The 26,637-nt window shown below is 35.8% G+C and overlaps 1 protein-coding gene across 2 annotated transcripts in view; it reads left to right on the top strand.

The window, feature by feature from the left end:
* ATG2B (autophagy related 2B) overlaps positions 1-26,637 on the top strand; it is a 78,917-nt gene that overhangs the window by 8,108 nt on the left and 44,172 nt on the right. The window contains exons 2-12 of one of the 2 annotated variants that reach the window (XM_007987767.3): positions 8,399-8,561; positions 10,360-10,512; positions 10,987-11,089; positions 12,333-12,495; positions 13,876-14,055; positions 20,740-20,836; positions 21,367-21,552; positions 22,581-22,732; positions 22,824-22,929; positions 23,647-23,908; positions 25,862-26,012. In XM_007987767.3, the coding sequence (XP_007985958.3) occupies positions 8,399-8,561; positions 10,360-10,512; positions 10,987-11,089; positions 12,333-12,495; positions 13,876-14,055; positions 20,740-20,836; positions 21,367-21,552; positions 22,581-22,732; positions 22,824-22,929; positions 23,647-23,908; positions 25,862-26,012 (1,716 nt within the window). Of the gene's footprint in view, positions 1-8,398; positions 8,562-10,359; positions 10,513-10,986; positions 11,090-12,332; positions 12,496-13,875; positions 14,056-20,739; positions 20,837-21,366; positions 21,553-22,577; positions 22,733-22,823; positions 22,930-23,646; positions 23,909-25,861; positions 26,013-26,637 lie in introns of both variants that reach the window. The other variant, XM_007987766.3, reaches the window with a different exon arrangement.

Below are 26,637 nucleotides of genomic sequence, written 5' to 3'. Positions count from 1 at the left end.
ATGGTGCTGGGGGAACTGGCTAGCCATATGCAGAAAATTGAAACTGGACCCCTTCCTTACACCATAAGCAAAAATCAGCTCAAGATGAATTAAAGACTTAATTATAAAACCCCAAACTATAAAAACCCTGAAGGAAAATCTAGGCAGTACCATTCAGGACATGGGCATGGGCAAAGATTTCGCAATGAAGTTGCCAAAAGCAATTGCAACAAAAGCAAAAATTGAGAAATGGTTATCTAATTAAACTAAAGAGCTTCTGCACAGGAAAAGAAACTATCATCGGAATGAACAGACGGCCTACAGAATGGGAAAACATTTTTGCAAGCTATCCATCTGACAAAGGTCTCAAATTCAACATCTACAGGGAACTTACACAAATTTACAAGAAAAAAAAAACCCATTTAAAAAGTGGGCAAAGGACATGAACAGACACTTCTCAAAAGACAACATACATGTGACCAACAAACATGAAAAAAGCTCGACATCACTATCATTAGAGAAATGCAAATCAAAACCGCAATGAGATACCATCTCTCACCAGTCAAAATGGCTATTATTAAAAAGTAAACAACAAAAACAAAACACACGTGCTGGTGAGATTGTGGAGAAAAAGGAATGCTTTTACACTGTTGATGGGAGTGTAAATTAGTTTAACCATCGTGGAAGACAGTGTGGCGATTCCTCAAAGCCCTAGAGGCAGAAATACCATTTGACCTAGCAATCTCATTACTGGGTATATGCCCAAAGGAATATAAATTGTTCTGTTATAAAGATATATGCACGCTTATGTTCATTGCAGCACTATTCACAATAACAAAGACATGGAATCCACCTAAATGCCCATCAGTGATAGACTGGATAAAAAAAGTGTACATATACACAATGGACTACTATGCAGCCATAAAAAGGAATGAGATCGTGTCCTTTGCAGGCACATGGATGGAGCTGGAAGCCATTATCCTTGGCAAACTGATGCAGGAACAGAAAACCAAATACTGCATGTTCTCAAGTGAAAGCTGAATGATGAGGACACATGGTGGGAACAGCACCCACTGTGGCCTGTCAGAGGGTGAGGAGTGAGAGGAGGGAGAGCATCAGGAAGAAGAGCTAATGGATTCTGGGCTTAATACCTAGGTATTGGGATGATCTGTACAGCAAACCACCATGGGATGCATTTACCTATGTAACAAACCTGGATGTACTACACGTGTATCCCTGAACTTAAAAGTTGGAAAAAATAAGGAGTGGTCTTTAAACATGTTTGCTCAATTATCTCTGAAATTAAAAAAAAAACAACTTCATATTCCTTGTACGTTTAAAACTGACTTACTTTTTAAATTATAATTTTAAATAGTTGTAGAGAATAACTTCTGTTTAAATATCGATATTAAAATATAACTTTTTTCATCCAGTGGGATTTAAAAATCATACACATTATCCATTAAAAAATGCTTGAACAATCTCTTCGTTAAAGTTGGAAATTTAACGTTGTATCTTTTTCCATTGAACTATGTCCATTTTACTTTATTTGCAAGATTACATTGTCATTGATATAGTTTATGCTTGTCTTTTATTGATCATGCTGTTATATATAAATTGAAATTGTTTATATTAAATTTTTTTCTGTTGCCATTAGGCTTTCTTTTGCATTAAGCAAATATTTTCTAGTGTAACATTTTAATTCCTTTAATGATTATATATATATATATATAATTTTTTTGAGACAAAGTCTCGCTGTGTCTCCCTGGCTGGAATGCAGTGGCACAGTCTTGGCTCACTGCAACCTCAGCCTCCCGGGTTCCAGCGATTCTTGTACCTCAGCCTCCCGAGTAGCTGAGACTACAGGCCCACCATGCCTGGCTAATTTTTTGGGTTTTTAGTAGAGACGGGGTTTCACCATGCTGCCCAGGCTGGTCTTGAACTCCTGAGCTCAGGCAATCTGCTCGCCTCTGCCTCCCAAAGTGCTAGGATTACAAGTGTGAGCCACCATGACCGGCCCAGAATGTATTTTTAAATTGTTTCTTAGGGGTTGCTCTAGGGCTTACTATATTCATTTTATCAGTACCAGTCATGTGTTGCTTAACGACAGGGATATGTTCTGAGAAACGGGTCATTAGGCAGTTTTGTTGTGTGAACATCATAGAGTGTACTTGCCTAAACCCAGTGGTATAGCTTACTGTATATATAGGCTATGCAGTACAGCCTATTGCTCCTGGGCTATAAACCTGCACAGCATGTTACTGAATACTGTAGGCAACTGTGACACAATGGTATTTGTGTATGTAAACATAGAAAAGGTGTGTACGCATATGGCATAAAATAAAAAAATTTTAAAAAGATAAAAGTTGATATGGCTGTATGGAGCGCTTACCATAAATGGAGCTTGCAGGACTAGAAATTCCTCTGAGTGAGTCAGTGAGTGAATGTGAAGGCCTAGGCCATCACTCTCCACTACTGTAGACTTTATAAATAGTGTATGCTTCGGCTAGACTATGTTAATAAAGGCATCTTTCTTTTTCAATAATAAGTTAACCTGAGGTTACAGTAACTATAAACTTTAAAAATGTTTTAAACTTTTTGTTCCTTTTGTAATAACATTTAGCTTAAACACACATTGTACAGCTATGCAAAAATATTTTTTCTTTATATTCCTATGCTATGAGCATTTTCTTTTCTATTTTTAATTTTTTTTTTTACTTTTTAAACTTTTTTGTTAAAAACTAAGACACAAACACACACATTAGCCTAGGCCTACACAGGGTCAGGATAATCAGTGTCACCGCCTTCTACCTCCACATCTTGTTCCACTGGAAGGTCTTCAGGGATGGTAACATGCATAGAGCTGTCCTCTCCTCTGATAACAATGCTTTTTTCTGGGTACCTCCTGAAGGACCTGCCTGAGGCTGTTTTACAGTTAACATTTTTTTTTTTTTTAAGTAGGAGTATATTCTAAAATAGTGATTAAATAGTATAGTATAGGTATTAAATACATAAGCCAGTAGCATGGTTGTTTTTTATCCCTCTCAAGTATTACGTACTGTATGTAACTGTTTGTGCTAGACTGGCATTGCAAGAGGTTTATTTACACTAGCATCACCACAGACATGTGAGTAATGTGTTTTGCTATATCGCCTTATGATGGCTACGATGTCACTAGGTGATAGGAATTTTTCAGCTCCATTATAATCTTACAGGACCACTATCCTTACATATGGTCTGCTGTTGATCAAATGTCCTTCTGTGATGCATAACTTTATTTCCTTCAGAAAATCATGGGGCTTTAAGTGTTACTTTTCTTCTGGATTGTGTTGTAATTGCAATTATTGTTAAGTGTATAGTTGATCAAAACAGTATAAATTTATGCATTTTGATAATTAAGATCAAAACAGTATAAACTTAAGCATTTTGATAATTACCCCTTTTTTTGTTTTGAGACAAAGTCTTGCTGTCTCACCCAGGCTTGGGTGCAGTGGGTGATCACAGCTCACTGCAGCCTTGAGCTCCTGGGATCGAGCGATTATCCCCACCTTAGCCTGCCAAGGAGCTGGGACTGCAGGCATGGGCTACCATGCCATCTAGTTTTTGTATTTTTGTATTTTTGTTTGTTTGTTTGTTTGTTTGTTTTAGATGGAATCTCGCTCTGCTGCCCAGGCTGGAGTGCAGTGATGCAATTTCAGCTCACTGCAACCTCCGCCTCCTGGGTTCAAGTGATTCTCCTGCCTCAGCCTCTCTAATAGCTGGGATTATAGGCATGGGCCACCATGTCTGGCTAATTTTTGTATTTTTAGTAGAGACAGGGTTTCACCATGTTGGCCAGGCTGGTCTCAAACTCCTGACCTCAGGCGATCCGCCTGCCTCAGCCTCCCAAAGTGCTGAGATTACAGGCTTGAGCCATCACGCCCGGCCAATTTTTGTATTTTTTGTAGAGACAGAGTTTCACCATGTTGCCCAGGATGGTATCAAATTCCTGGATTCAAGCCATCCTCCTGCCTCAGTCTCCCAAATTGCTGGGACTACTGGCATGAGCCACTGTACCCAGCAAACATAAAAACTTTTATTGGAAATACGTTTCTTAATGATAGAGGTTGGTTGTGATCCCCTCCTCCCTAATTTGTTAGTGCATCCGTAGGTGAATATACTTAGAGCTGGAATTCAGTAGGGGTCAGCATACCTTTTATTCTAAATTTAAAAAATAGATACAAGCTTGAGAAATACCGATGTTATAAATCAGTAGATGAGAACTGAGAGATTTTGCAGGAGCAACATCACTTAGTTCTTTGAATTTCTGAGTGTCATGCCAAAAAAAAGTATAAGATGGGAAAAGATAGAAAATGTACTGCTGGCCCTGTCTGGAGGTTTCTATACCTTAGACAGTACATAAGGGAGAATTTCTGAAGGGAGAAAAATACGACTTTTGGCTAAGTGGGAGAAGGAAGATTGTACAAGGAACTGTGGGACAGGAGACCCAGCGTAATGCCACCACTGTCTGTAGTCTGCTCAGTCGGTTTTAGGAAAGAATATGTCTGGATGTTTATACCTTAAAACCATCCATGCCCATATACTACTGGGAAAGTCTTTAGGATTAAACAAATGTCAGCATGAAGAAAGCCTTTTAAAGTAGTAATCTCCAAAAATAAAACAAGCTGATCCAAGTCTCACTATTCAACACTAGGGTGTAATACGACAAAGAATTATAATACTACCCTATGCAATATACCATGCAGGAAGCACTTTACATACAAGCTGGCATTTAATAAATATTTGTTATTTTAATTTGAAAAGTAAATTGTCTTTAAAAAATTGCATTTATGTTCATTCTGTCTGTCTCCTGTTGTAGTCTGGTTTGCCCCATGATGCCACTGAAATTGCTTTTAATGGGATCACCAGTACTTTAGATATCACTTGAGTCGGTAGGCATTTAAAAATCTTTGACTTCTTGTTAGCTTTTGTTGAGCTTGACCACTTTTCTCTGTCATGTTGTTTTTCCACAATTTTCTGGGACATGAACCTCTTTCAATTTTCCTTCTACCTCTCTGCTTTTTTCTAGTTTCTTCTGCATGCTCCTCTTTCAAAACTCTTTTCTCAAATATTGGTGTCTATGAGTTCTGTCTTAAGCCTCCTCTCATTTTACTCTATAAAAGTTCCCAAACATTTCTCTCCTCATGCTGTGGCTTCAGTTACTCATTTGTTTATTATTTTATTATTTTTTTGAGACAGGGTCTTACTAAGTTGCTCAGGCTGGAGCGTAGGGGCACAGTCTTGGCTCACTATAACCTCTGCCTCCCGGGCTTAAGCATTCCTCCCATCTTGGCTTCTCGAGTAACTGAGATTACAGGCATGCACCACTATGCCTAGTTAATTTTTGTATTTCTTGTAGAGACAGGGTTTTGACATGTTGCCCAGGCTGGTCTCAAACTGCTCAGCTCAAGATCCTCCCACCTCAGCTTCCCAGAGTTGGAGTTAAAGACTTGAGCCACCATACCTGACCCATCGTGTGTGTTTGTAATGTTAATTTGTATCTCCAGCCGGGATGGCTCTCCTGAGCTCTAGCTGGAGGAAGCTCCAGCTTCATCCTTAGCACCTGTACCTAGATGTCTTCTTAAATGTGTACTTTGGAACTGAACTTCTCATCTTCCCTCTAACCTGCTTCCCTGTGTTTCTGTATCTCAGTAAATGACACCTCTGTCTAAGCAATTGCCCAAGCCAGCCTCCTAAGTGTCATTCATAATTCTTCCTTTCCTTTATCCCTCATGATGCCAATTAATTATTCTACTTCCTAAATATGTTACAAAAATTTATCCACTTCTGACTGTCCTCAGTGTTGCTATCTGTGCCAAACCAACCTCTCTAGCTTCTATTACTCATAACAACCTTCCTGCTGGCATCTTCACTTCATGCTGTACATGGCAGCTGAAGAGGCCCACTCTCATCATGGCATCCTTGCTTAAAGCCCTTCAATGGCTTCACATCACCCTTGAGATAAATTTCAGACTCTTTAACATGCATTACAAGGCTCTTTGGATCCCACTCTTCCTTATCTACATAGCCTTGTCTCTGGGTCTTTGCCCTGACACACTAAAGCCTAAAGCAACTTTTCTTTTACAAATACTGTGGTGTATCAAATATATGTGCGTGTATTTCCTTGACTTCTGCTTTCTTCGAATCCTTCCACATGCTTTGTTTTTGCCTGGACCATTTTGCCTGATTGACTCCTTCTAGTCCTCTGGTCCCAGCTTAAAATAGCACTCCTTCAAGTGGGCTGCCTTGAATCTGCAGGTTAGGTTCTATTATGTGTTCAAATAGCACAGTGTATTTCCTCTGTATGTAATCATCACACTTTAATTACTTGTCTCTTTCATAGTATACTATCTTGTAAGCTTAGCGAGGACCGGGATCATCTTTATCTTGGTCTGTGCTTTCTTTTTAATTTTTAACTTTTAATTTTTGTGGGTACATAGTAGGTGTATATGTTAATGGGGTACATGAGATATTTTGACACAGGCATACAATGCCTAATACATCAGGGTAAAAGGGGTATGCCTCACCTCAAGCATTTATCCTTTGTGTTACATATAATTCAATTGTGCTCTTTTAGTTATTTAAAAATGTACAATAAATTATAGACTGTAGCCACCTTGTTGTGCTATTAATTACTAGATCTTATTCATTCATTCATTCATTTTTGTTTTGTTTTCTTTTTTTTTTTTTTTTTTTGAGATGGAGTCGCCTGTCACCCAGGCTGGAGTACAGTGGTGTGATGTCTGCTCACTGTAGCCTCCGCCTCCTGGGTCCAAGTGATTGTTCTGTTTCAGCCTCCCAAGTGCCTGGAATTACAGGCACGTCCTACCATGCCTGTCTAATTTTTGTAATTTTAGTAGAGATGAGGTTGCACCATGTTGGCCAGGCTGGTCTCGAACTGCTGACCTCAAGAGATCTGTCCACCTCAGCCTCCCAAAGTGCTGGATTATAGGTGTGAACCACCATGCCTGTCCCTTGGGCTTATTCATTTTAACTATATTTTTGTACCCATTAACCATCCCCCCACCCTGCTACCCTTCCCAGCCTCTGGTAACCATCCTTCTACTCTCTATTGCCGTGAGTTCAATTGTTTTAATTTTTAGCATCCATAGGTAAGTGAGAACATGCAAAGTTTGTTTTTCTGTGCCTGGCTTATTTCATATAACATAATGACCTCTAGTTCCATTCAGGTTGTTGCACGTGACAGGATCTCATTCATTTTTATGGCTGAATTGTACTCCATTGTGTATATGTACCACATTTTCTTTATCTATTAATCTGTTAATGGACACTTAGGTTGCTTCCAAATCTTGGCTATTGTGAATATTGCTGCAATAAACATGGGAGTGTGGATATCTCTTCAATAAACTGATTTCCTTTTTTGGGGGCTATACCTAGCAGTGGGATTGCCAAATCATATAGTGGTTCTATGTTTAGTTTTTTTGAGGAACCTCCAAATTGTTCTCCATAGTGGTTGTAATAATTTACAATTCCACCAACAGTGTATGAGGGTTGCCTTTGCTCCACATTCTCTCTAGTATTTGTTATTGCCTATCTTTTGGATAGAAGCCATTTTAACTGGGGTGAGATGATATCTCATTGTAGTTTTTTTTTTTTTTTTTTTTTTTTTTTTTTTTGAGATGGAGTCTCGCTCTGTCGCCCAGGCTGGAGTGCAGTGGCCGGATCTCGGCTCACTGCAAGCTCTGCCTCCTGGGTTTACGCTATTCTCCTGCTTCAGCCTCCCGAGTAGCTGGGACTACAGGCGCCCACCACCTCGCCCGGCTAGTTTTTTGTATTTTTTAGTAGAGACAGGGTTTCACCGTGTTAGCCAGGATGGTCTTGATCTCCTGACCTCGTGATCTGCCCGCCTGGGCCTCCCAAAGTGCTGGGATTACAGGCTTGAGCCACCGCGCCCGGCCACTCATTGTAGTTTTGATTTGTGTTTCTCTGATGATCAATAAACACCTTTTCACATGCCTGTTTGCCATTTGTATGTCTTCTTTTGAGGAATGTCTATTCAAATAGTTTGCCCATTTCTTAGTAGGATTATTAGATTTTTTCTCCTGTAGAGTTGTTTGAGCTCCTTATATATTCTGATTAGTAGTCTCATGTTAGATACAGAGTTTGCAAATATTTTCTGCCATTCTGCAAGTTGTCCCTTGACTTTGTTAATTGTGTCCTTTGCTGTGCAGAAGCTTTTTAATTTGGTGTGATCCCACTTGTCCATTTTTGCTTTGATTACCTGTACTTGTGGAAGTCTCTGCTTTCTTTATACCTAGTGCCTAACACATATGGGGGCATATTTGACGCCTTTGAATAAGTTCACAACTTTGTGTTCTTGTTCTTGTGATTCAAAATGAACCTGTTTTTTTCTCCTTAGTGTCTCAATGAGATCTTGGAGTCAGCAGATGCACCCTTAGAAGTCACTGAAGGATTCATTCAGTCAATTTCCCTGTCAGTTCCATGGGGCTCTTTGCTACAGGATAATTGTGCACTAGAAGTGAGAGGATTAGAAATGGTCTTCCGGCCTAGACCTCGCCCAGGTTGGTGTGTTGTATGTTTCTGTTTTGTGTGTTTCTATTTTTATTCTTCAGAGACTGGGAAAGTAGCCTGATTACATTAAATTTAGTATTTAATTTATTATTTTGCTTTGTATTTGTGAAATTTTCCATTGATAATACATTATGACTTGGCTTTTTGTATAATGTACATGTTTACACATTTAGAGTTGTTTCTTTCCCTGATTATTCACAGAAACTTTAGTATACAGATTATTTGGTTTATTTAATTGTTACCAGTTATCTAAAATGAGACTTGGGTTTTAAAGATTCAAAATTATTGTGCCAGAAAGCAAGGAAGAATGTTCAAAGATTGATGGAGAAATGTTAAAGGGACACAGGATTGGTTGTCAAGGGGCTTCCATTGGCCAAATTTGGGAAAATTTGAGTATTACAAAGAATGATGACAGTAATGGTTTGTAACACATGAAATAAAAAAATCTCTAGGACGATACTGATACAGATAAATAAGTATGTAAGGTGGACAGGGAGAAGGAATGCTCTTCTTTATAGCAGAATAGCTACTTATAGATATAGAAAAACATGATAGAATTAGATAGAATTGACAATCTAGGTGACAGGTATGTTGGTATGCAATGATAGAATTATAATCCCAAGTGCTGCCCAAAACATGAAAGTTTAAATTATATTTAGTAGAGTTAAAGTAAAATTCTATATTTTGAGAACTGATATTGAATGCATGGAAATCGTCTTTAGTAATCTGGCATTTAATTTACAAGAGTATTCTATCTTTTAACCATGATTAGTGGATATAATATTTTTCTATGGGAAGGCAAACTTTCAAATATTTTTCTCTTCAAAACATTCCATTAGAAAGACTTTTAAATTCCATTTTGGAAGGCAATAATTCTTGCAATCTCTGTCACTTTGCTTTGAATAATGTAGGGAGGTGTGGGGAGAATTTTCTCATGAGGGAAGATCTGGAAATGATTTTTCACATCTCATATGCTTCCTCCTCCAAGGATGCTCTTTTATTTTATCTACATTTATACTAATTTCCAAAGCCTGTATCATCTGCTACTTCTGCCACATTTCCTGTTAATTTTCTCAGCTAGAAGGGAAGAATTAACTAAAGAATTAATCTCTTCTTTTAGCTTTCATAATGTTTTCTGTTGACATTCAATAGTTGTCTACTAATCGTATCTTATTTCTTTATATAGCAGGTTCTCTGAGGGCAGAATTTACTATTATTTTTTCTACTTTCTACAGCAGGGTTAGCAAACTGTAACCTGCAGGCCAAATTGATCCTGTCATCTGTTTTTGTTAATAAAGTTTTATTGGAACACAGCCATGCTTATTTGTTTATTTACTTTAATGGCTGTTTTGTGCTCTAATATGAGAGTTGAGAAGTTGTGATATAGACCATGTGGTCCACAAAATAGAAAATATTTACTGTCTGACCCTTTACAGAAAAAGTTTGTCAACCCCTGCTTATAATATTTAGAACAGTTCCATGTATCTGTAGAATACCCATTAAGTATTTGTTGAATGAATACATGAATTGATATTTGGTAAAATATAACATGTTATGAGAGCACATTCTCTGGACTTTTTTCTGTGATTTTTTTTTTCTTCTTGGTTATTATAAGGTGATATTTAAATCTCAAGAGTACTTTCTAGAATATTGTTTACCTGGGTAATACCATGATGTTAAAAATCTCTTAAAGGATTAAGAATTTATCTATTTGAAACGTGTTATTTTAAGAACTGGCATTGTTATAACTCTGAGAAATTATTTAGGATTAATTTATATTTTCCACAGCAACTGGTTCTGAGCCTATGTATTGGTCAAGTTTTATGACCAGCAGTATGCAATTGGCAAAAGAATGTCTTAGCCAGAAACTAACAGATGAACAAGGAGAAGGATCCCAGCCTTTTGAAGGACTTGAAAAGTTTGCTGAAACCATTGAAACAGGTTTGGTGTTACGGAGAATTTTAAAAAATTTAGATTTGATTTGGTAGTTTCGTGCCTTCGTGTAATAAGCTTTGTATAAGGCAAATCCATTGGAATGGATTTTTAAAAGAATTACTGTTCCCACTTCAGAACTTTAGAATGGAGGTATTTTAAATATTCCATTTAATTGTGTGGTTTTTTTTTTTGTACCTTAGTTTCTCCATTTATTACGCTTGCATAGTGAATGGATTAGAATACAACAAATAGTGTTAGTCATTATCCCAAGCATCTGTTGAGATGTAACATGGTTAAGTGCTCAGTAAGGCAAAATATTTATCATAAAACTCAGGATTTAAGGATTTTAATGGAAAGAAATTCAGCTTCTTTATTTTGTAAACAAAAGTTCTTATCAAACTTGTGCTTATTTATTTCTTTGGAGGTTTTTATTTAGTATATATGTAGTCTCTTATGTTGACAATTACTTATTTACTTTAGTACTAAGAAGAGTAAAAGTCACTTTTATAGATACTGTTTTGAGAATTGAACATGTGCCAGAAAATTCCAAAACTGGAACTGCACTTGAAATTCGAATAGAAAGGTAAGAATTCTTATGTCTAAAAATAAATGACCCTATTGTAACTCTTACATTACATTTTCAGGGAGGTTTTGGAGATTAGAGGTAATGATATGAAAATATTGCATAATTTCAGAGTATAGTGCTGCTCTTCAAGTTGTGTTTTAATTCTAATTCCATTATTGAAAACTTGAAAGTGCCAGTTGTGGTATAATTATGTCTGATACCATGTTGAATTTAAAGCAAGTTATTCTGTTTTAGTTAATAGCAAATCAGAATAATAAGCATTTGAGTGCCACTAAATTTAAGGCATTCCTGTGGGAAAGTTTCAGTTTTTTCATATTAACAATGCAATATTTAGGCATATTTCATTAACATGAAAGACATTTTTGTTCTGCTGTGCTTAATCTAAGTGCTGCTTTAGTGAGAAAGGCTAAGGCCACTATTTTGAGGATCCTGTAAGGATTATGTTAAGGTCAATGCACTCAATATTTACTTAAAAAAATATAAATACATGGGTTTTAGTTTTTTGTGTATGCTCACTTGAAGCCCTTATACATAGCTGTAAAGCAAGGTTAATTTACATAAATACACCTAAGCATTGATTTGAGGGAGTAACTCATCACCCATGTGTTAATGCTGTATGAACTGCCAACAGAAATGAGCAGGATGAAGCGCGTACACTGCATGAGCACCAGAGACACTTCATACATGGATCTACTGGGGGTCTCTACTGCATTTTAAGCAGCTGTGTTATGGTTTCTGTCTTTTACAAAACACCTATTAGTAAAACAGTTGTTGTTAGCAGATCTTTGGAATTAGGGTCCATTGCCTTGAATAGTAGATTTTTAAAAATCTAAAATCTCATGCATTTAGAACCACATTATGTGTTTTGTTTAAACTAAAAATTAGTCACATGTAGGAATTCAAGAAATGTCTTTTGTGACTTGGAGCCAAATGCTGTCACACTGTACCAAGAGATGTTTTGTGGGGGAGTACAGGAATTGTTTTCCTTAAAACTAACTTTAGGGAGTTAGTTTTTTTCTCTCAATTTAAGCCTCATAAAGTTACCCTTTTGGAGTTAAGACCTCTTCATGAAAATATTTATGGTAGTAAAGCACGGTGAGACTGACCCACATTATAGGCATATTCTAAAAAGTGCTAACACTTGAAAAAACCCTTTAACTTAAAAAAGCTATGTGCGTTTCTTATTGTAAATAGGTTTTTCTAGGAGCTTTTTGTAAATGCTTTTTTAAAAAAATTTCAGAACTGTATACTGTGATGAAACTGCTGATGAATCCTCAGGAATTAATGTGCATCAACCCACTGCTTTTGCTCACAAGTTACTTCAGCTCTCTGGAGTGTCTCTCTTCTGGGATGAGTTTTCTGCATCAGCAAAATCTTCCCCAGTGTGTTCAACTGCACCAGTGGTAAGAAAAACAAAACAAAAAACCCTAAAACCATAATCAAAGATTTTTTGAAAGGTTTAAATGGGGGCTATTAGATTTTGCTAGGATATATAATATGTCTGAATGAGTCTCTGTCTTGAGATTTAATGCAAATATTCAGTAATGGTAATATGTATTTCAGAGATTTGAAAATACTAATATTTATATTCCTACCAGTGTGCTGTGTATTAATCTGAAAGAGAAATGTTGGGTACTGTATGTTGGGGGGAAATGGTGTTGAAGTCGAGTATGCCTTATTCAAAATGCTGGAACTGTGTTTCAGATTTTTGAATATTTTTATAGATATAATGAGATATCTTGGGGATGGGACCCAAGTCTAAATACAAAACTCATTTATGTTTTTTTTTTTTTTCTTGGAGAGAGTCTCCCGTCGCCCAGGCTGGTGTGCAGTGGCACAATCTCGGCTCACTGCAGCCTTCGCCTCCTGGGTTCAAGGGATTATTCTATCGCAGCCTCCTGAGTAGCTGGGATTACAGGCACGTGCTACCATGCCCGGCTAATTTTTGTATTTTTAGTAGAGACGGGGTTTTGCCATGTTGGCCAGGCTGGTCTCGAATCCCTGACCACCTGCCTTGGCCTCCCAAAGTGCTGGGATTACAGGCATGAGCCACCACATCTGACCCATTTATGTTTCATATATGCCTTATACACATAACCTGAAGGTAATTTTATAAAATATTTTCAATAATTTTGTGCATGAAACAAATATTTGACTGCAACTCATCATGTGAGGTCCGGTGTATTTTCCTGACCTTGTGGTAGTGTCATGTTGGCACGCAAAAACTTTTGGATTTTGGAGCATTTTGGATTTTGAGTTTTTGGTTTAGAGATGTTTAGCCTATATTAACATCTTTTTTTTTTTCCCCAATAAAAACTGGAAATTAGTGTTCAAATTTACCTTACATAGTGACTGTATTGATGAAACTTTATTCTACAAATCATATCTTTAAAAAGCTTTATAATTAAGGAACTCTGTTAAATCCCCTCCGAGAGGAAAGTCTTTTTATAAGTCAGTCACTCTATAATTTGCCTTTCATGTTATTTTACAAATCAGATTTTCTTAATTATACAGTGCCCATTAGGTTTTCTTACTGCTGTAACTTGAAGAGATACTATGCTTTTTTTCGTGAAGTCCTTTTTCATGATTTGCTTTTATTACCAGTGGACTGCTAACATATTACTGTGTTTCCTTTTAGCTGCAAGATACTGGTTTGTCCATTGTAACATCATACAGTTTTACATGTCTAATATTTTATTCTTCTTAAGTTGACAGTTATATTTTACGTTTCATTTTATTTATATAAAGTATTTTAAATAATTATTTTTGTCACTTTATTGTAGGAAACTGAGCCAAAGCTGTCACCTAGCTGGAACCCCAAAATTGTTTATGAGCCACACCCACAGTTAACTAGAAATTTACCAGAGATAGCACCCTCTGACCCAGTGCAGATTGGAGGGTTAATTGGTAGGTTGGAGTTGAGTCTTACATTGAAACAGAATGAAGTACTTCCTGGAGCTAAGGTCAGTGTTTGTTTCACTTTCTACAGTAAAACCAAAATAAAAGTACAAGTATTCTTTATTCTATGCAGTGATTCACTGATTGATCACTGCAGATTATCCTGTCTCTAGTGTACCGCTGTCACTGAGTTAGCATTTTTACTCTCCATTGATGCTTCTATCCTAGGTCACAAAATTTACGTGAGGACTGCCTTTGCCCTACTGTTGCAGCTCAGATGTTACAAAGAGCTGCCTTCTACACTCACTCTCCCCTATTCTGACAATTCGAAACCGAGAAACCTCTCTTTTTGGTATTAGGCATAGTTTCATTAGTTCAGATGACTAGGAATTTATTAAAAAAATTCTTATTGTCATAAAATTAAGTTTAAAGGAAAAGAGATTTGGCGAGCAGGAATTCTGTAGAAGATGTTTTAAAATTATATATATGTAAAAATATCTACCCATCTATTTTGAACAGAATGACCATTTTTATATAGTTGTATAATATTTGTGAAAAGAGAGACTTTTCCCATTGTCTCATAGCTTTAAAAAGTTTTGACACAAAATAGACCTATGTAATATATCATCTCTACTTTTTTTTTTTTGAGATGTGGTTTCCCTCTCTTGCCTAGGCTGGAGTGCGGTGACAAGATCTTGGCTCACTGCAGCCTCAGCCTCCTGGGCTCAAACAACCCTCCCACCTCAGCCTCGCAAGTGGCTGGGGCTACAGGCACATGCCACCATGCCTGGCTAAATTTTGTATTATGTTTTTTGTAGAGACAGGGTCTCGCTATGTTGCTGAGGCTGTTCTCGAACTTCTGGGCTGAAGCAGTCCTTCTTGCTCAGCTTCCCAAAGTGTTGGGATTATAGGCATGAACCACCTCACCAGGAACCTTTACTATTTTTAAGTGTAAGTTAAGTGATAATCAGTATATTTATATTCTTTTTCCCTTCATTTCCCCACTGTTCCCAGCCTCTAGTAACCATCAGTCTACTCTGAATATTCATGAGATCCCCTTTTTTTAGCTCCTGCCTATGAGTGAGAATATGCGTTGTCTCTTTGTGCTTGACTTATGTCACTTAACGTAATGGCTTCTAGTTCCATTCATGTGGTTACAAATGACAGGACTCCATTATTTTTTATGGCTAAATAATATTCCATTGTGCATATATACCACATTTTCTTTATGCATTCATCTGTTGATGGATATTTAGAATGAGTCCATATTTTGGCTATATTCACACACATCACACTATGTGAATAGTGTGCTGTAAACATGGCAGTGCAGATATCTCTTTGGTATATTGCTTTCCTTTCTTGCGGGTGTATACCTAATGTGGAATTGCTGAATCATATGGAAGTTCTATTTTTAGTTTTTGTTGTTGTTGTCCCTTTGTTTTCTTTTTTCAAAAATTTCAATAGTTTTTGGGATACAGATGGTTTTGGTTACATAGGTGAGTTCTTTAGTGGTAAATTCTGATATTTTAGTGTACTTGTCACCTGAGTAGTGTACAGTATACTCAATATGTTGTCTGTTATCCCTCACTTCTCTCCTAAACTCCCCTCCTCCTGAGTCCCCACAGTCAATTATATACCTCTGTATGTTTTTGCATTCTCATAACTTAGCTCCCACTTGTGAGTGAGAACATATGGTGTTTGATTTTCCATTCCTGAGTTCCTTAACTTATCATAATGGCCTCCAGTTCCATCCAAGTTGCTGCAAAAGACATTATTTTGTTTCTTTTTATGGCTGAGTAGTATTTCACTGTGTGTGTATGTGTATACATATATGTACACATATATTTGTGTGTGGTGTATATATATATGTGGTGTGTATATGTACGTGGTGTGTATATTTATTGTGTATATATGTATGTGGTGTGTATATATAGTGTATATATATGTATACACACACACACACACACACACACACACACTGTGGAATTGCTGGCTGGAATGTTAGATCTACTTTTAGTTCTTTAAGGAATTTCCATACTGCTTTCCATAGTAGTTGTACTAGTTTACATTCCTACCAGCAGTGTAACAGTGTTCCTTTTTTATGACATCCATCCCAACATCTATTGTTTTTTGACTTTTTAATTATGGCCGTTCTTGCAGGAGTAAGGTGGTATCTCATTGTGTTTTTAATTTGCATTTTCCTGATGATTAGTGATGTTGAGCATTTTTTCATGGTTGTTGGCTGTTCAAGTATCTTCTTTGAGAAATATATAATCATGCCCCTTGCCAGCTCTTGGATGGGATAATTTTTTCTTGCTGATTTGTTTGAACTCCTTGTAGATTCTGGATATTAGTCCTTTGCGGGACGCATAGTTTACGTATATTTTCTCCTACTCTGTAGGTTGTCTGTTTAGTCTGCCGATTATTTCTTTTGCTGTGCAGAAGCTTTTTAATTTAATCAGGTCCCATTTATTTTTGTTTTTGTTGCATTCATTTTTGGGGTCTTAGTCATGAATTTTTTGTCTAAGCCAACTTCCAGAAGAGTTTTTCCAGTGTTTTCTTCTAGAATTTTTATGGTTTCAAGTCTTAGGTTTACATCTTTGGTCCATCTTGAGTTGACTTTTGTATAGGGTGAGAGATGAGGATCCAGGTTCATTCTTCTACGTGTGGCTTGCCAGTTTTCCCAGCATCATTTATTGAATAGGGGGTCTTTTAAACAATTTATTGTTTTGCATTTGATGAAATTCAGCATCCCTCTATGATAAAAACCCTCAACAAAATAGGCATAGAAGGGACTTACCTCAAAGTAATAAAAGACATATATAACAAACCTACAACCAACATCATACTGAATGGGGAAAAGTTGAAAGCATTCCCCCTGAGAACTGAAACAAGACAAGGATGCCCACTTTCACCACTTCTATTCAACATAGTACTGGAAGTCCTAGCCAGAGCAGTCAAGCAAGAGAAAGAAATAAAGGACATCCAAATTGGAAAAGAGGAAGTCTGACTATAGCTGTTCACTGATGCTGTGATCATATACCTAGACAACCCTGAAGATTCATCCAAAAGGCTCTTAGATCTGATCAATGAATTCAGTAAACTCCCAGGTTACAAAATCAATGTACACGAATCAGTGGCAGTGCTATACAGCAACAATGACTGAGCTAAGAATCAAATCAAGAACTCAGTCCCCTTTACAACAGCTGCAAAATAAATAAATAAATAAAATAAGATACCTAGGCATATACTTAACCAAGGAGCTGAAATCTCTCTTCTAGGAAAACTGCAAAACACTGCTGAAAGAATAGATGACACAAACAAATGGAAACACATCCCATGCTCATGGATGGAAATAATGCATATTGTGAAAATGACCATACTACCCACAACAATCCACGTATTCAGTGTAATTCAAAATACCGTCATTTTTCACAGAACTAGAAAAAACAACCCTAAAATTCATATGGAACCAGAGAAGAGCCCACACAGCCGAAACAATACTAAACAAAAAGAACAAATCTGGAGTTATCACATTACTGGACTTTAAATTATACTACAAGGCTGTAGTTAGCAAAACAGCATGGTGCTGGTATTAAAATAGGCACTTAGTCCAATGGAACAGAATAGAGAACCCAGAAATAAAACCAAATGTGTACAACTAACTGATCTTTGACACAGCATACAAAAACATATTTTTAGTTTTCTGAGGAACCTTCATACTGTTCTCGATAGTGGTTGTACTAATTTACATTCCCACCAACAGCATATGAGGGTTCTCCTTCTCATAGCTTTGACACTGTATAAAGACACTGTATGAATACAACTGTATTTATGTCTTAGGGAATCATGTTGATCAGTCTTATGGAGAACCAGGAAATTTGCATTTACTTAGCTAAAAATGTATTTGTCAAGCATTATTTTCACACCTTGAAAACAAATTTTCTATATAATCTGTATAAAACGTTGTTTTAATTAAGAAGATACCAGGATTTATTCATTTGTTTATGTACTGATCTCCCTAGTTGTAGATGTTCAAGTGACTACCGTATGCCAGCCACTTACCTGTCCAAGTTCTTGGGACAGATGCAAAGATGAGTGGAATACAATCTACCTTGGTAGAAGATACAGTAAGGGGTATGGAAATTGCTATGGGGACATGGGAGAGGAAGCCACTAAGTACACGTCAATATACATAAAACGATTTTTCAGAGAATTGAAGTATCTCCGGAAATCCCTCCTTGGATTGGAACCTCTGACTAGAGTTGGAGGAGGAGGAAAGTAGTTAGAATGAAGACACACCTATTACTGATTACTCAGGCCCCTTTTGTTTACTGCTCTGTCCTCCTTCAGATGGTGCAAAATCCTTTCACAATATCATAAGGCCCTTTGTAAGTAACATGTTGGGATTGTTAGCAGAACAGATAGTCAAAGGGTTATGTAAACTCTACAGGGAATCCTCTGCTGTGATAACATCCTTGGGAAACTAATACTAATAATATGCTTATGTCTCTGGGGAATGCATTTGCCATGTCTGTAAGAAGGAGGAAGCATAATAATAACTTTTTAGTTCTGTTTTTGTTAATTATATATAGTCCTCCATATTTGTATAATTTTATATTTATGTAAACCCAAACTTTTGCACATAATGTGTCGATTTGTACAAATGTCTTTTATAATAAAACATTACATATGCATTTATACGAATGTATAAATATATGTTACTTTTAGAGTTCTGTATATTAGGTGACAAATGAACATCTGGAAAAATTGCATAGTGGCATTGTGTGCCAGCCAGTATTTAATATTTAGAGGTACTATCTTTTCCTATAGAGTAATTTTTGTATAATGACTTATATATTTGAGTATAACTTGTTTTTATTTAATGCAAATGATGCTAAGTGGAAAAAGACAAATTCTGGATTTTAGTATTGAGGAACATAGATCTCATAAAATGTAGTGTAGATAAGGATGGCATTAATTAGGGGTGCTGAAAACGTCAGATCTTTAATCTGTTTCTGATGTACGTTAGACTTAACTCTTTCAACTGCAGATTCAAAATATTATGAAACATTTCATGTTTTTTTTTTTAAGTTCTCAGAATAGTATTCCCTTGAGTAGTGTGTAAGTCTGTGTTTCATATATTCGGTTTTAGCCTATGTTTTTAGGAATGCATTTGTATGAAAATTGGAGACTGCCCATATTGAATTTAGAAATGTTTTGTTTCAGTTACCATGTTACATTGAGTTGAGATTTGTTTCTTAGTTATGTTCTTTTATGTTTCCAAAAGAAAGTAATAAGTACTTTGTTCTTTTTATGCCAAACTCAGAATGTACAAATAATGAAATATTTCTATGAAAATTTTAGTTTCAATGAATTAGAAATGAAACTCTTGATTGTCCATTCTAATGAAAGTCAGAGATTGTGCTTTCAGTACAACAATTGTGAAATTATAAAACAATTTTTAAATTTGGCATGTAATTAGAAACACATTTTCTCCTCTCAGCCTTAGGTTGGCTCATGGCTTGGGATGTCAGTAGTCAGGAAGGTGCCCCGTAAAATAAGCTGTCTGTGGGCAGAACAGGGGAGCCATGCCATTGGAAGGAGTGAGGGCCTTCCCTCCAGGTCAGCCTAGCTGAAAATCCAGGTCTGGATCTGCTACATGGCCTTGTGCAATTCACTGAATCTTTGTCAGCTAATTTCTTCACCTGTAAAACAGGAACAGAAATGAGAATTAGAGGAAATATATATAAAAGCACTTAGCATGGTACCCCAATGCTAAAAAACAAAATGTGATAATAATGATTAATTTTACTGGATAATGTCATCTTAGGTCATAGAAATTTCTCAATCATTATGTAGTTTATTTATTTATTTATTTTTTAGAATCAGAAAGAATTCCTTTTCCTCCTGGGGAAGAAGTGATTTTCTAGATATGAGTGTTTTGTTAATTCTATTATTTTTCAGTTGCAAATGACATAAAAATAATAGGAGTCAGTGTTAACAGGAGGTGAATGAAAAGTAAGGCAAGGATATTCTGCTTTTTAGAATGTGATATAGACAATAGAGTAATTGCTTTTGTGAGAGTATTCAGGAATCATCAGGTGAGTGGGATGGAGCTTTTATTTCTAGATGGAAAAGTGGGCAAAGAGTTGGAAAAGAGAAAGAAAGTCTACATAAGCACCATCTTCTATCCACATTTCTGTACTGGCTTCCCCTTACATGCAGAGCAGGCTTTGTGGACCACAGGAGGTACTGGGAGGGCACAGTGTTGGTGGAGAAGGTCCTTACGTGCTCTGCTAGAGTATGATTGATAGCGTACTTAAGAAAGCCAACTTTATTTGTTCTTGATGTGAATCAGACTTTAAGGATTATGATTTTAGTCTTTTGAAAGTCAATGAATACTGTACTATTGCTACCTTAATATTTATCCTTGGAGACTATGTCTTAAGTCCTCCTCAAATACTTTAAGTACTCAGAAGACTTGAAGAGACAAAAAGTATAACATTGGACTTGTCAGCATGGAATTTCTCAGGAGGATTTTTCCTTTTAAAACAATAGTTTGGTGGCCTCTAAATCTTTTCATTTAGATAGTGTGAATTAGTAGAGAGAATCTCAGATGAAGGACTCCAAGACTAAAGACTCAGTATTCATCTCAGTTCACTAAAATATACTGACCTTTATGGTGATAAGGTGTTATAAAGAATACTCCTCCAGAATAGTTTTGTTTTGTTTTTTTTTCCCTTAAGTTGGATGTTGATGGACAGATAGACTCTATTCATCTACTCCTGTCACCGAGACAGGTGCACTTGCTTTTGGATATGTTGGCGGCTATTGCTGGACCAGGCAAGTATAATTCTGTTATTATATATACTTGTTACTTTTTTAAATTTTAAAACTTTAAAATATGTAATGTATGTACATGTAGGAAAGTCTCTTATTTTTGATATGTGAACTGAAAGAAGCAAATAAGAATCTTAAGTAGTTAAATTTGATTGGGTATTTTGAATTGTGTTACCGTGGAACATATTCACATTCAGATTATGTGTGTCACATTCTTAACTTTTCTAAAATTGTTCTGAGTTCTTTGGTTGGGGATAGTACTTCATACAACCAAGAAAGTATAATTCTTGAACACAGTAAGTGGTGCACATTTTAAAATATTTTCAATGGCTTCTATCTATCAGAGATAAGATTTTGGGATTCCTGACTGGTTGCTTAAAGCTATTGCTTAGAGCTCTGACTCATTAAATAGCAGTAGTTTTGCACTGTGGTGTTCAGGTCCCATTGTTGTTCCATAAATGGGTTTTGGGAAAGAAATGCTTAATTAACTCCAAATTTAATTACTGTTTTGGTTTCCTTTTGTATGCTTATAGAAAATTCTAGCAAAATAGGGTTAGCTAATAAAGATAGGAAAAATCGACCCATGCAGCAGGAAGACGAGTATCGAATTCAGATGGAATTAAACCGGTATTATTTGAGAAAAGATTCCCTCTCTGTGGGTGTATCTTCAGAGCAAAGCTTTTATGAGACAGAAACAGCTCGTACACCTTCTAGCCGTGGTAAGCAACTCAAACAGTTGACACCAGAATCATATATTATAATCATGGATACAATTACACTTAATTTTGGCTGCTGTGAACAGAAGTTTAGGAATGGAAGAACAAAAATATCCACATTGTAAGAAATCCACAACTTTTCTTTTATAATTAATCACAACATTATAGTAATGCACCAGCACATGGGTGCTATTGTATATTTTTTTGATTTTGATTGTATAGTTTTGTTTTGTAAATGATTTAGTCTAAGGAAAACCAATTTACAAAAATGTAAATTTGTGTGAAAAAGTAGGTAGCTATATATTTTGTCAAATTATTATGTGCTCATGTAATGATTTATAGATCAAGAAACTACTAAACTACTAAAGTTTGATAAGGAAACTTTCCTTTCTTGATCTTTCCATCAGTTATATGTAAATAATAATCTCTACCCAGCTTACTTTACATTTATAGGTGTTTCACAATGTATAAGTGCTAATAATATAAATAATATGAATCAATTTAAGTATCGAATGCTGGACAAAATGAGAAATCAAAGCCTGCTAAAAAAATTTTGGCCATAATAAACTTCATTTGCATGAGGGTAAAACAATCCCAAAAGAAGGAACTGAAATGTAAATGGAATTCCGAGTAATGTTTTTGGCTCTGAATAAAAGAAGTAACTGTATCCAGATGAAACTAGAGGTTGCGATATATTTATACTATTTTAAAATCTGATTTTAATTCCTAAACTGGCATATCACATTAAAAATATACCAAGTAATACTACATTTATATATTTAAAACAAAAGAAAACATATTCATCAGTAGGATAGCTTCCTTTTTCATTAATTTATATTGAGTTTTTACTATGCCATTAATATTTTGGATTCAAATAAATTACTCCACTGGAAATAACATAAAATTTGGGACATCGCTATATCTCACATAATCTGAAGGAAGAGGATTGTATTAACGTATATTAACTTACTTAAAAGACTTGAATTGGTGGGATTACAATACAAGTGACATAGTTTAATTCTCTCTAGAAGAAGAAGTATTCTTCTCCATGGCTGATATGGACATGTCTCATAGTCTCTCTTCTCTTCCACCCCTTGGAGACCCCCCAAACATGGACCTTGAGTTATCATTAACTAGTACATATACAAATACCCCAGCAGGATCTCCATTAAGTGCTACCGTGGTAAAGTATTACTTAATTTTTCTTCTGGTCTTGAAAAGTTGCTTCTAAAATTCTACACTTCATTCATGTGCTTTAAAAAAATCTTTTATAGCTTCAGCCCACTTGGGGAGAGTTCCTTGATCATCATAAAGAACAGCCGGTAAGAGGGTCAACATTTCCATCCAACCTAGTTCACCCAACATCTTTACAGAAGACATGTAAGTAAAAATAGACATTTGTTGTTAGTTTCTGCTGGAATTTTTAAAATGCCATTCTACTGGTGCTTTTCTTTCTTTTTTCTTTTTTTTTCTCTTGTCTTGGCCATTTACAAAGTTGAGAAAGCAAAAATAAACCATTGTTAAACAATTCACTGTGAAGTGTTTTAGAATAATTGCTCATTTATTGTATTCTTTGTGTATTTAAATACTTAAATATTTTTAGTTAAAACTACACTGTTAAGTTTCATATTATTATTGCAGTTTAGGACCCTCAATCAATCATGTGATTTTTGTTTCACTGTTTACATTTTCCTTGAAAGAGAACCTCAGGTTTCTTTTCTGCCAAATTTAATTGATATACACCCAAGGCTTAAAGGAAAATTTGGCCAAATTTAGTTGATATACACCCAAGGCTTAAAGGAAAATTTGGTGAGCATACTGGAAAATCTTGAGTTTTCCAGTATGTTTTTATTAATGTAAAAGCTTGATTTGTACATTTACTGTTGTCATGTACTCTTGTACTTCAGTACAAAAATCTTAGATATAAGATGCAGCAAGATAGCAGTTGGTTTTACTTACATTAATTGTTTAATATCATTCAAACTGTTGTATGGTCATCTTTTTTAAAGCTAATAAATGAGTATATGTTTTATAATTTTGATATAATAGTTTTATGTGTTAAATTTTATGTATATAATTTTAATACTTGTATTTCAGCTCTCCCATCTAGATCTGTTTCAGTGGATGAATCCAGGCCTGAACTTATTTTTAGACTAGCTGTGGGAACTTTTTCAGTCTCTGTGCTTCACATTGATCCTTTATCTCCACCTGAAACGTCATTGAACCTTAATCCATTGACACCTATGGCAGTAGCTTTCTTTACTTGTATAGAAAAGATTGATCCAGCAAGGTTTTCAACAGAAGATTTTAAGTCTTTCCGAGCAGTGTTTGCAGAAGCTTGCTCACACGATCACCTTAGGTAAACTCTCACATATGTATTAATGATCCTTTAAACTTCCACACCTGTGCTAATGATCCTTGAAAAAGAACCACATGTGGACTTTTGTATCTGCCTATCTGCATTTGTTTTTCTAATTCACACTTTATTTGTAAATGAATGGAATGAGTGAAGTTTTCTTGCAATACTGCAAAGATGTTTATTGTAGAATCTTTCATTCAGGTTATTTGGCATGTGAAATAACAGATCTAGATAACAGGAGTTTTCTAAGTGATCTCTTTAGCACCCTGCCCAGCTCTTGTCAACTTTTTTTTAACCACATTCTGCCATCATCCCTACTGACACCATTGCAATTGTGAAAACAGTTTTTATCATCACTGGCATTAGCAGAGATGGCAGTGGTGATGAAAAATAAAAAAATACTGTTGGAACTGATCCATATGCCACTGGCCATAGGGTGGGAAACATTACCAAGGCTGATAGTGAACTTGAATGCTACGTTTCAACTTCTGCTTAAGAAAAATCAAAGCTATCCAAATAGCCAGTGAGTGATCCTTTCATGGATTGAGTCAATAGATGAAGAGATAATTGAATTTGTAATATAGTTTTTGTTTGTTTGTTTGTTTTATTGTTTTTTGTTTTGAGACAGAATCTCACTCCATCGCCCAGGCTGGAGTGCAGTGGCACAATCTTGGCTCACTGCAACTTCTGCTTGTCAGGTTCAAGCTATTCTGCTGGCTCAGCCTCCTGAGTAGCTGGATAGTTTTTGTATTTTAGTGGAGATAGGGTTTCACCATCTCTATTAAGACTCACCATGTTGGCCAGGCTGATCTCGAACTCCTGACCTAAAGTGATCCACCTGCCTTGGCCTCCCAGAGTGCTGGGATTACAGGCGTGAGCCGCCGTGCCTGGCCTTTAGTATTGTTAATGAGCAAACTCTGTATATTTTAATGTGAAGGTGATCTATAAATTGTTGAATGATGTCTTATACAGTGGTTTAAACGTATCATATATATTAGTATTTTTTAAAAATACTTCAGGCTTTTAATCTTTTTAACTTTTTTTAAGTATGAAAATTGATATGAAAAGTAGTGTTACACCTAATACAAGAAAAACTTTACAGTTTAGGATTACAGTATTTGTAATCAAACTGTAAAAACATTTTTTCTTCTACCCCCTCTTTTTTTTTCTTTTTCTTTTTTTTTTTTTTTGAGACAGTCTTTTGCCCTGTTGTCCAGGCTAGAGTGTAGTGGTGCAGTCTCAGTTCACTGCAACCTCTGCCTCCTGGGTTCAAGCGATTCTCGTGCCTCAACCTCCTAAGTAGCGGGGCCTGCAGGCATGCAACCCACCCCCAGCTAATTCTTGTATTTTTAGTAGAGACGGGGTTTCACCATATTGGCCAGGCTGGTCTCGAGCTCCTGACCTTAGGTGATCTGCCCACCTTGGCCTCCTAAAGTGCTGGGATTACAGGCATGAGCCAGAGTGCCTGGACTTTTTTTTTCCCCCCCATTTTTGACAAGGTTTCAAATATCTGCCAGTAGGAAAATATAACAAAAGCAACAGAAAATAGAGGTAGACCTCATTTGGGCCTCACTGACTAAAGTTTTTGAAATATTGCGTGATGTTTTTAGGTAACTTTAAGAAACTATTTTATATATTTTACAGATCTGAAAGATTTTATCTTTGCAATGTAAATTTTTAAATGTGGAAGAGGAAGGGCAGTGTTGAGAAATAAATAGATCCTGAAAAATCTTCCATCAACAGAACTGATTTTTTATCTTAAGGAAAGGGAAATTTGAAGCAATCTTTCTGGTTAATTTCCTTAGGAGTATTAATTATTGATAACAACTTGAACTTGTCAGACTAGGTGGATAATTGTTATATGTTAACACTTTGTTCTATTCTTTGTCTACTTGCACATTGTTTAATCTAGAAGTATATGAATAATCTTAAATGGTGCATTTTTTATAATAGATTTATAGGTACTGGCATTAAAGTATCCTATGAACAAAGACAAAGATCAGCTTCCCGATATTTTAGTACTGATATGTCCATTGGGCAAATGGAATTTTTGGAGTGCCTATTTCCAACTGATTTTCATTCTGTTCCTCCTCACTATACAGAGGTAAATGTTGAATACTTTTTCTTTAAGATTATTTTTTAAATCTGTCTTGCTTTTTAATAATTGTATGAGTCAGTGATTTTCTTTAAAAATGTATAGAAAGTCATATAGGAGGAATATTGTCATTTTCTTTTTGCATTTGTGTTCTATTGAAACATTTTTAAGAATGTCACTCAGCATCGTTATAAGGATCTGTTAGAATTTTAGAGTTGACTTGTTTAGGAGTGACAGGTGGGTTATGAGAGAAATGACTTCATTTCACTCATGTTCAAAGCACTCTTCATTTCAGAAGAATTTGATTATTGAACAAATAGTTATTGAATGTCTGCTGTGTGCTAAGCACTGTTCAAGACAAGTTAAATGTTCTGTGTTCATTTACCATTATTCTGATATTTTCCCTAATGTAAAAGTGTGACCTAAAGAAACTTTAGAAAACTGTCAAAGTTACATTCATTGCTGTTACTTTGACCCTATACTGTTTTATTTCAACAACACTTTGTTGGAAATGAATTTATTTGAATCCTCGCTTACATTTTACCATGAGATATCACAGGAGTTAACTAACTTGTCTAAGGTTTACATTGCTAATAAGTGACGAAAATGAAACTTAAAACCAGATTTCTGACTT

The sequence above is a fragment of the Chlorocebus sabaeus genome, chromosome 24 (genome assembly GCF_047675955.1).
Source record: "Chlorocebus sabaeus isolate Y175 chromosome 24, mChlSab1.0.hap1, whole genome shotgun sequence".
Lineage (NCBI taxonomy): Eukaryota > Metazoa > Chordata > Mammalia > Primates > Cercopithecidae > Chlorocebus > Chlorocebus sabaeus.
This window is presented reverse-complemented; position numbering and strand designations above follow the sequence as displayed.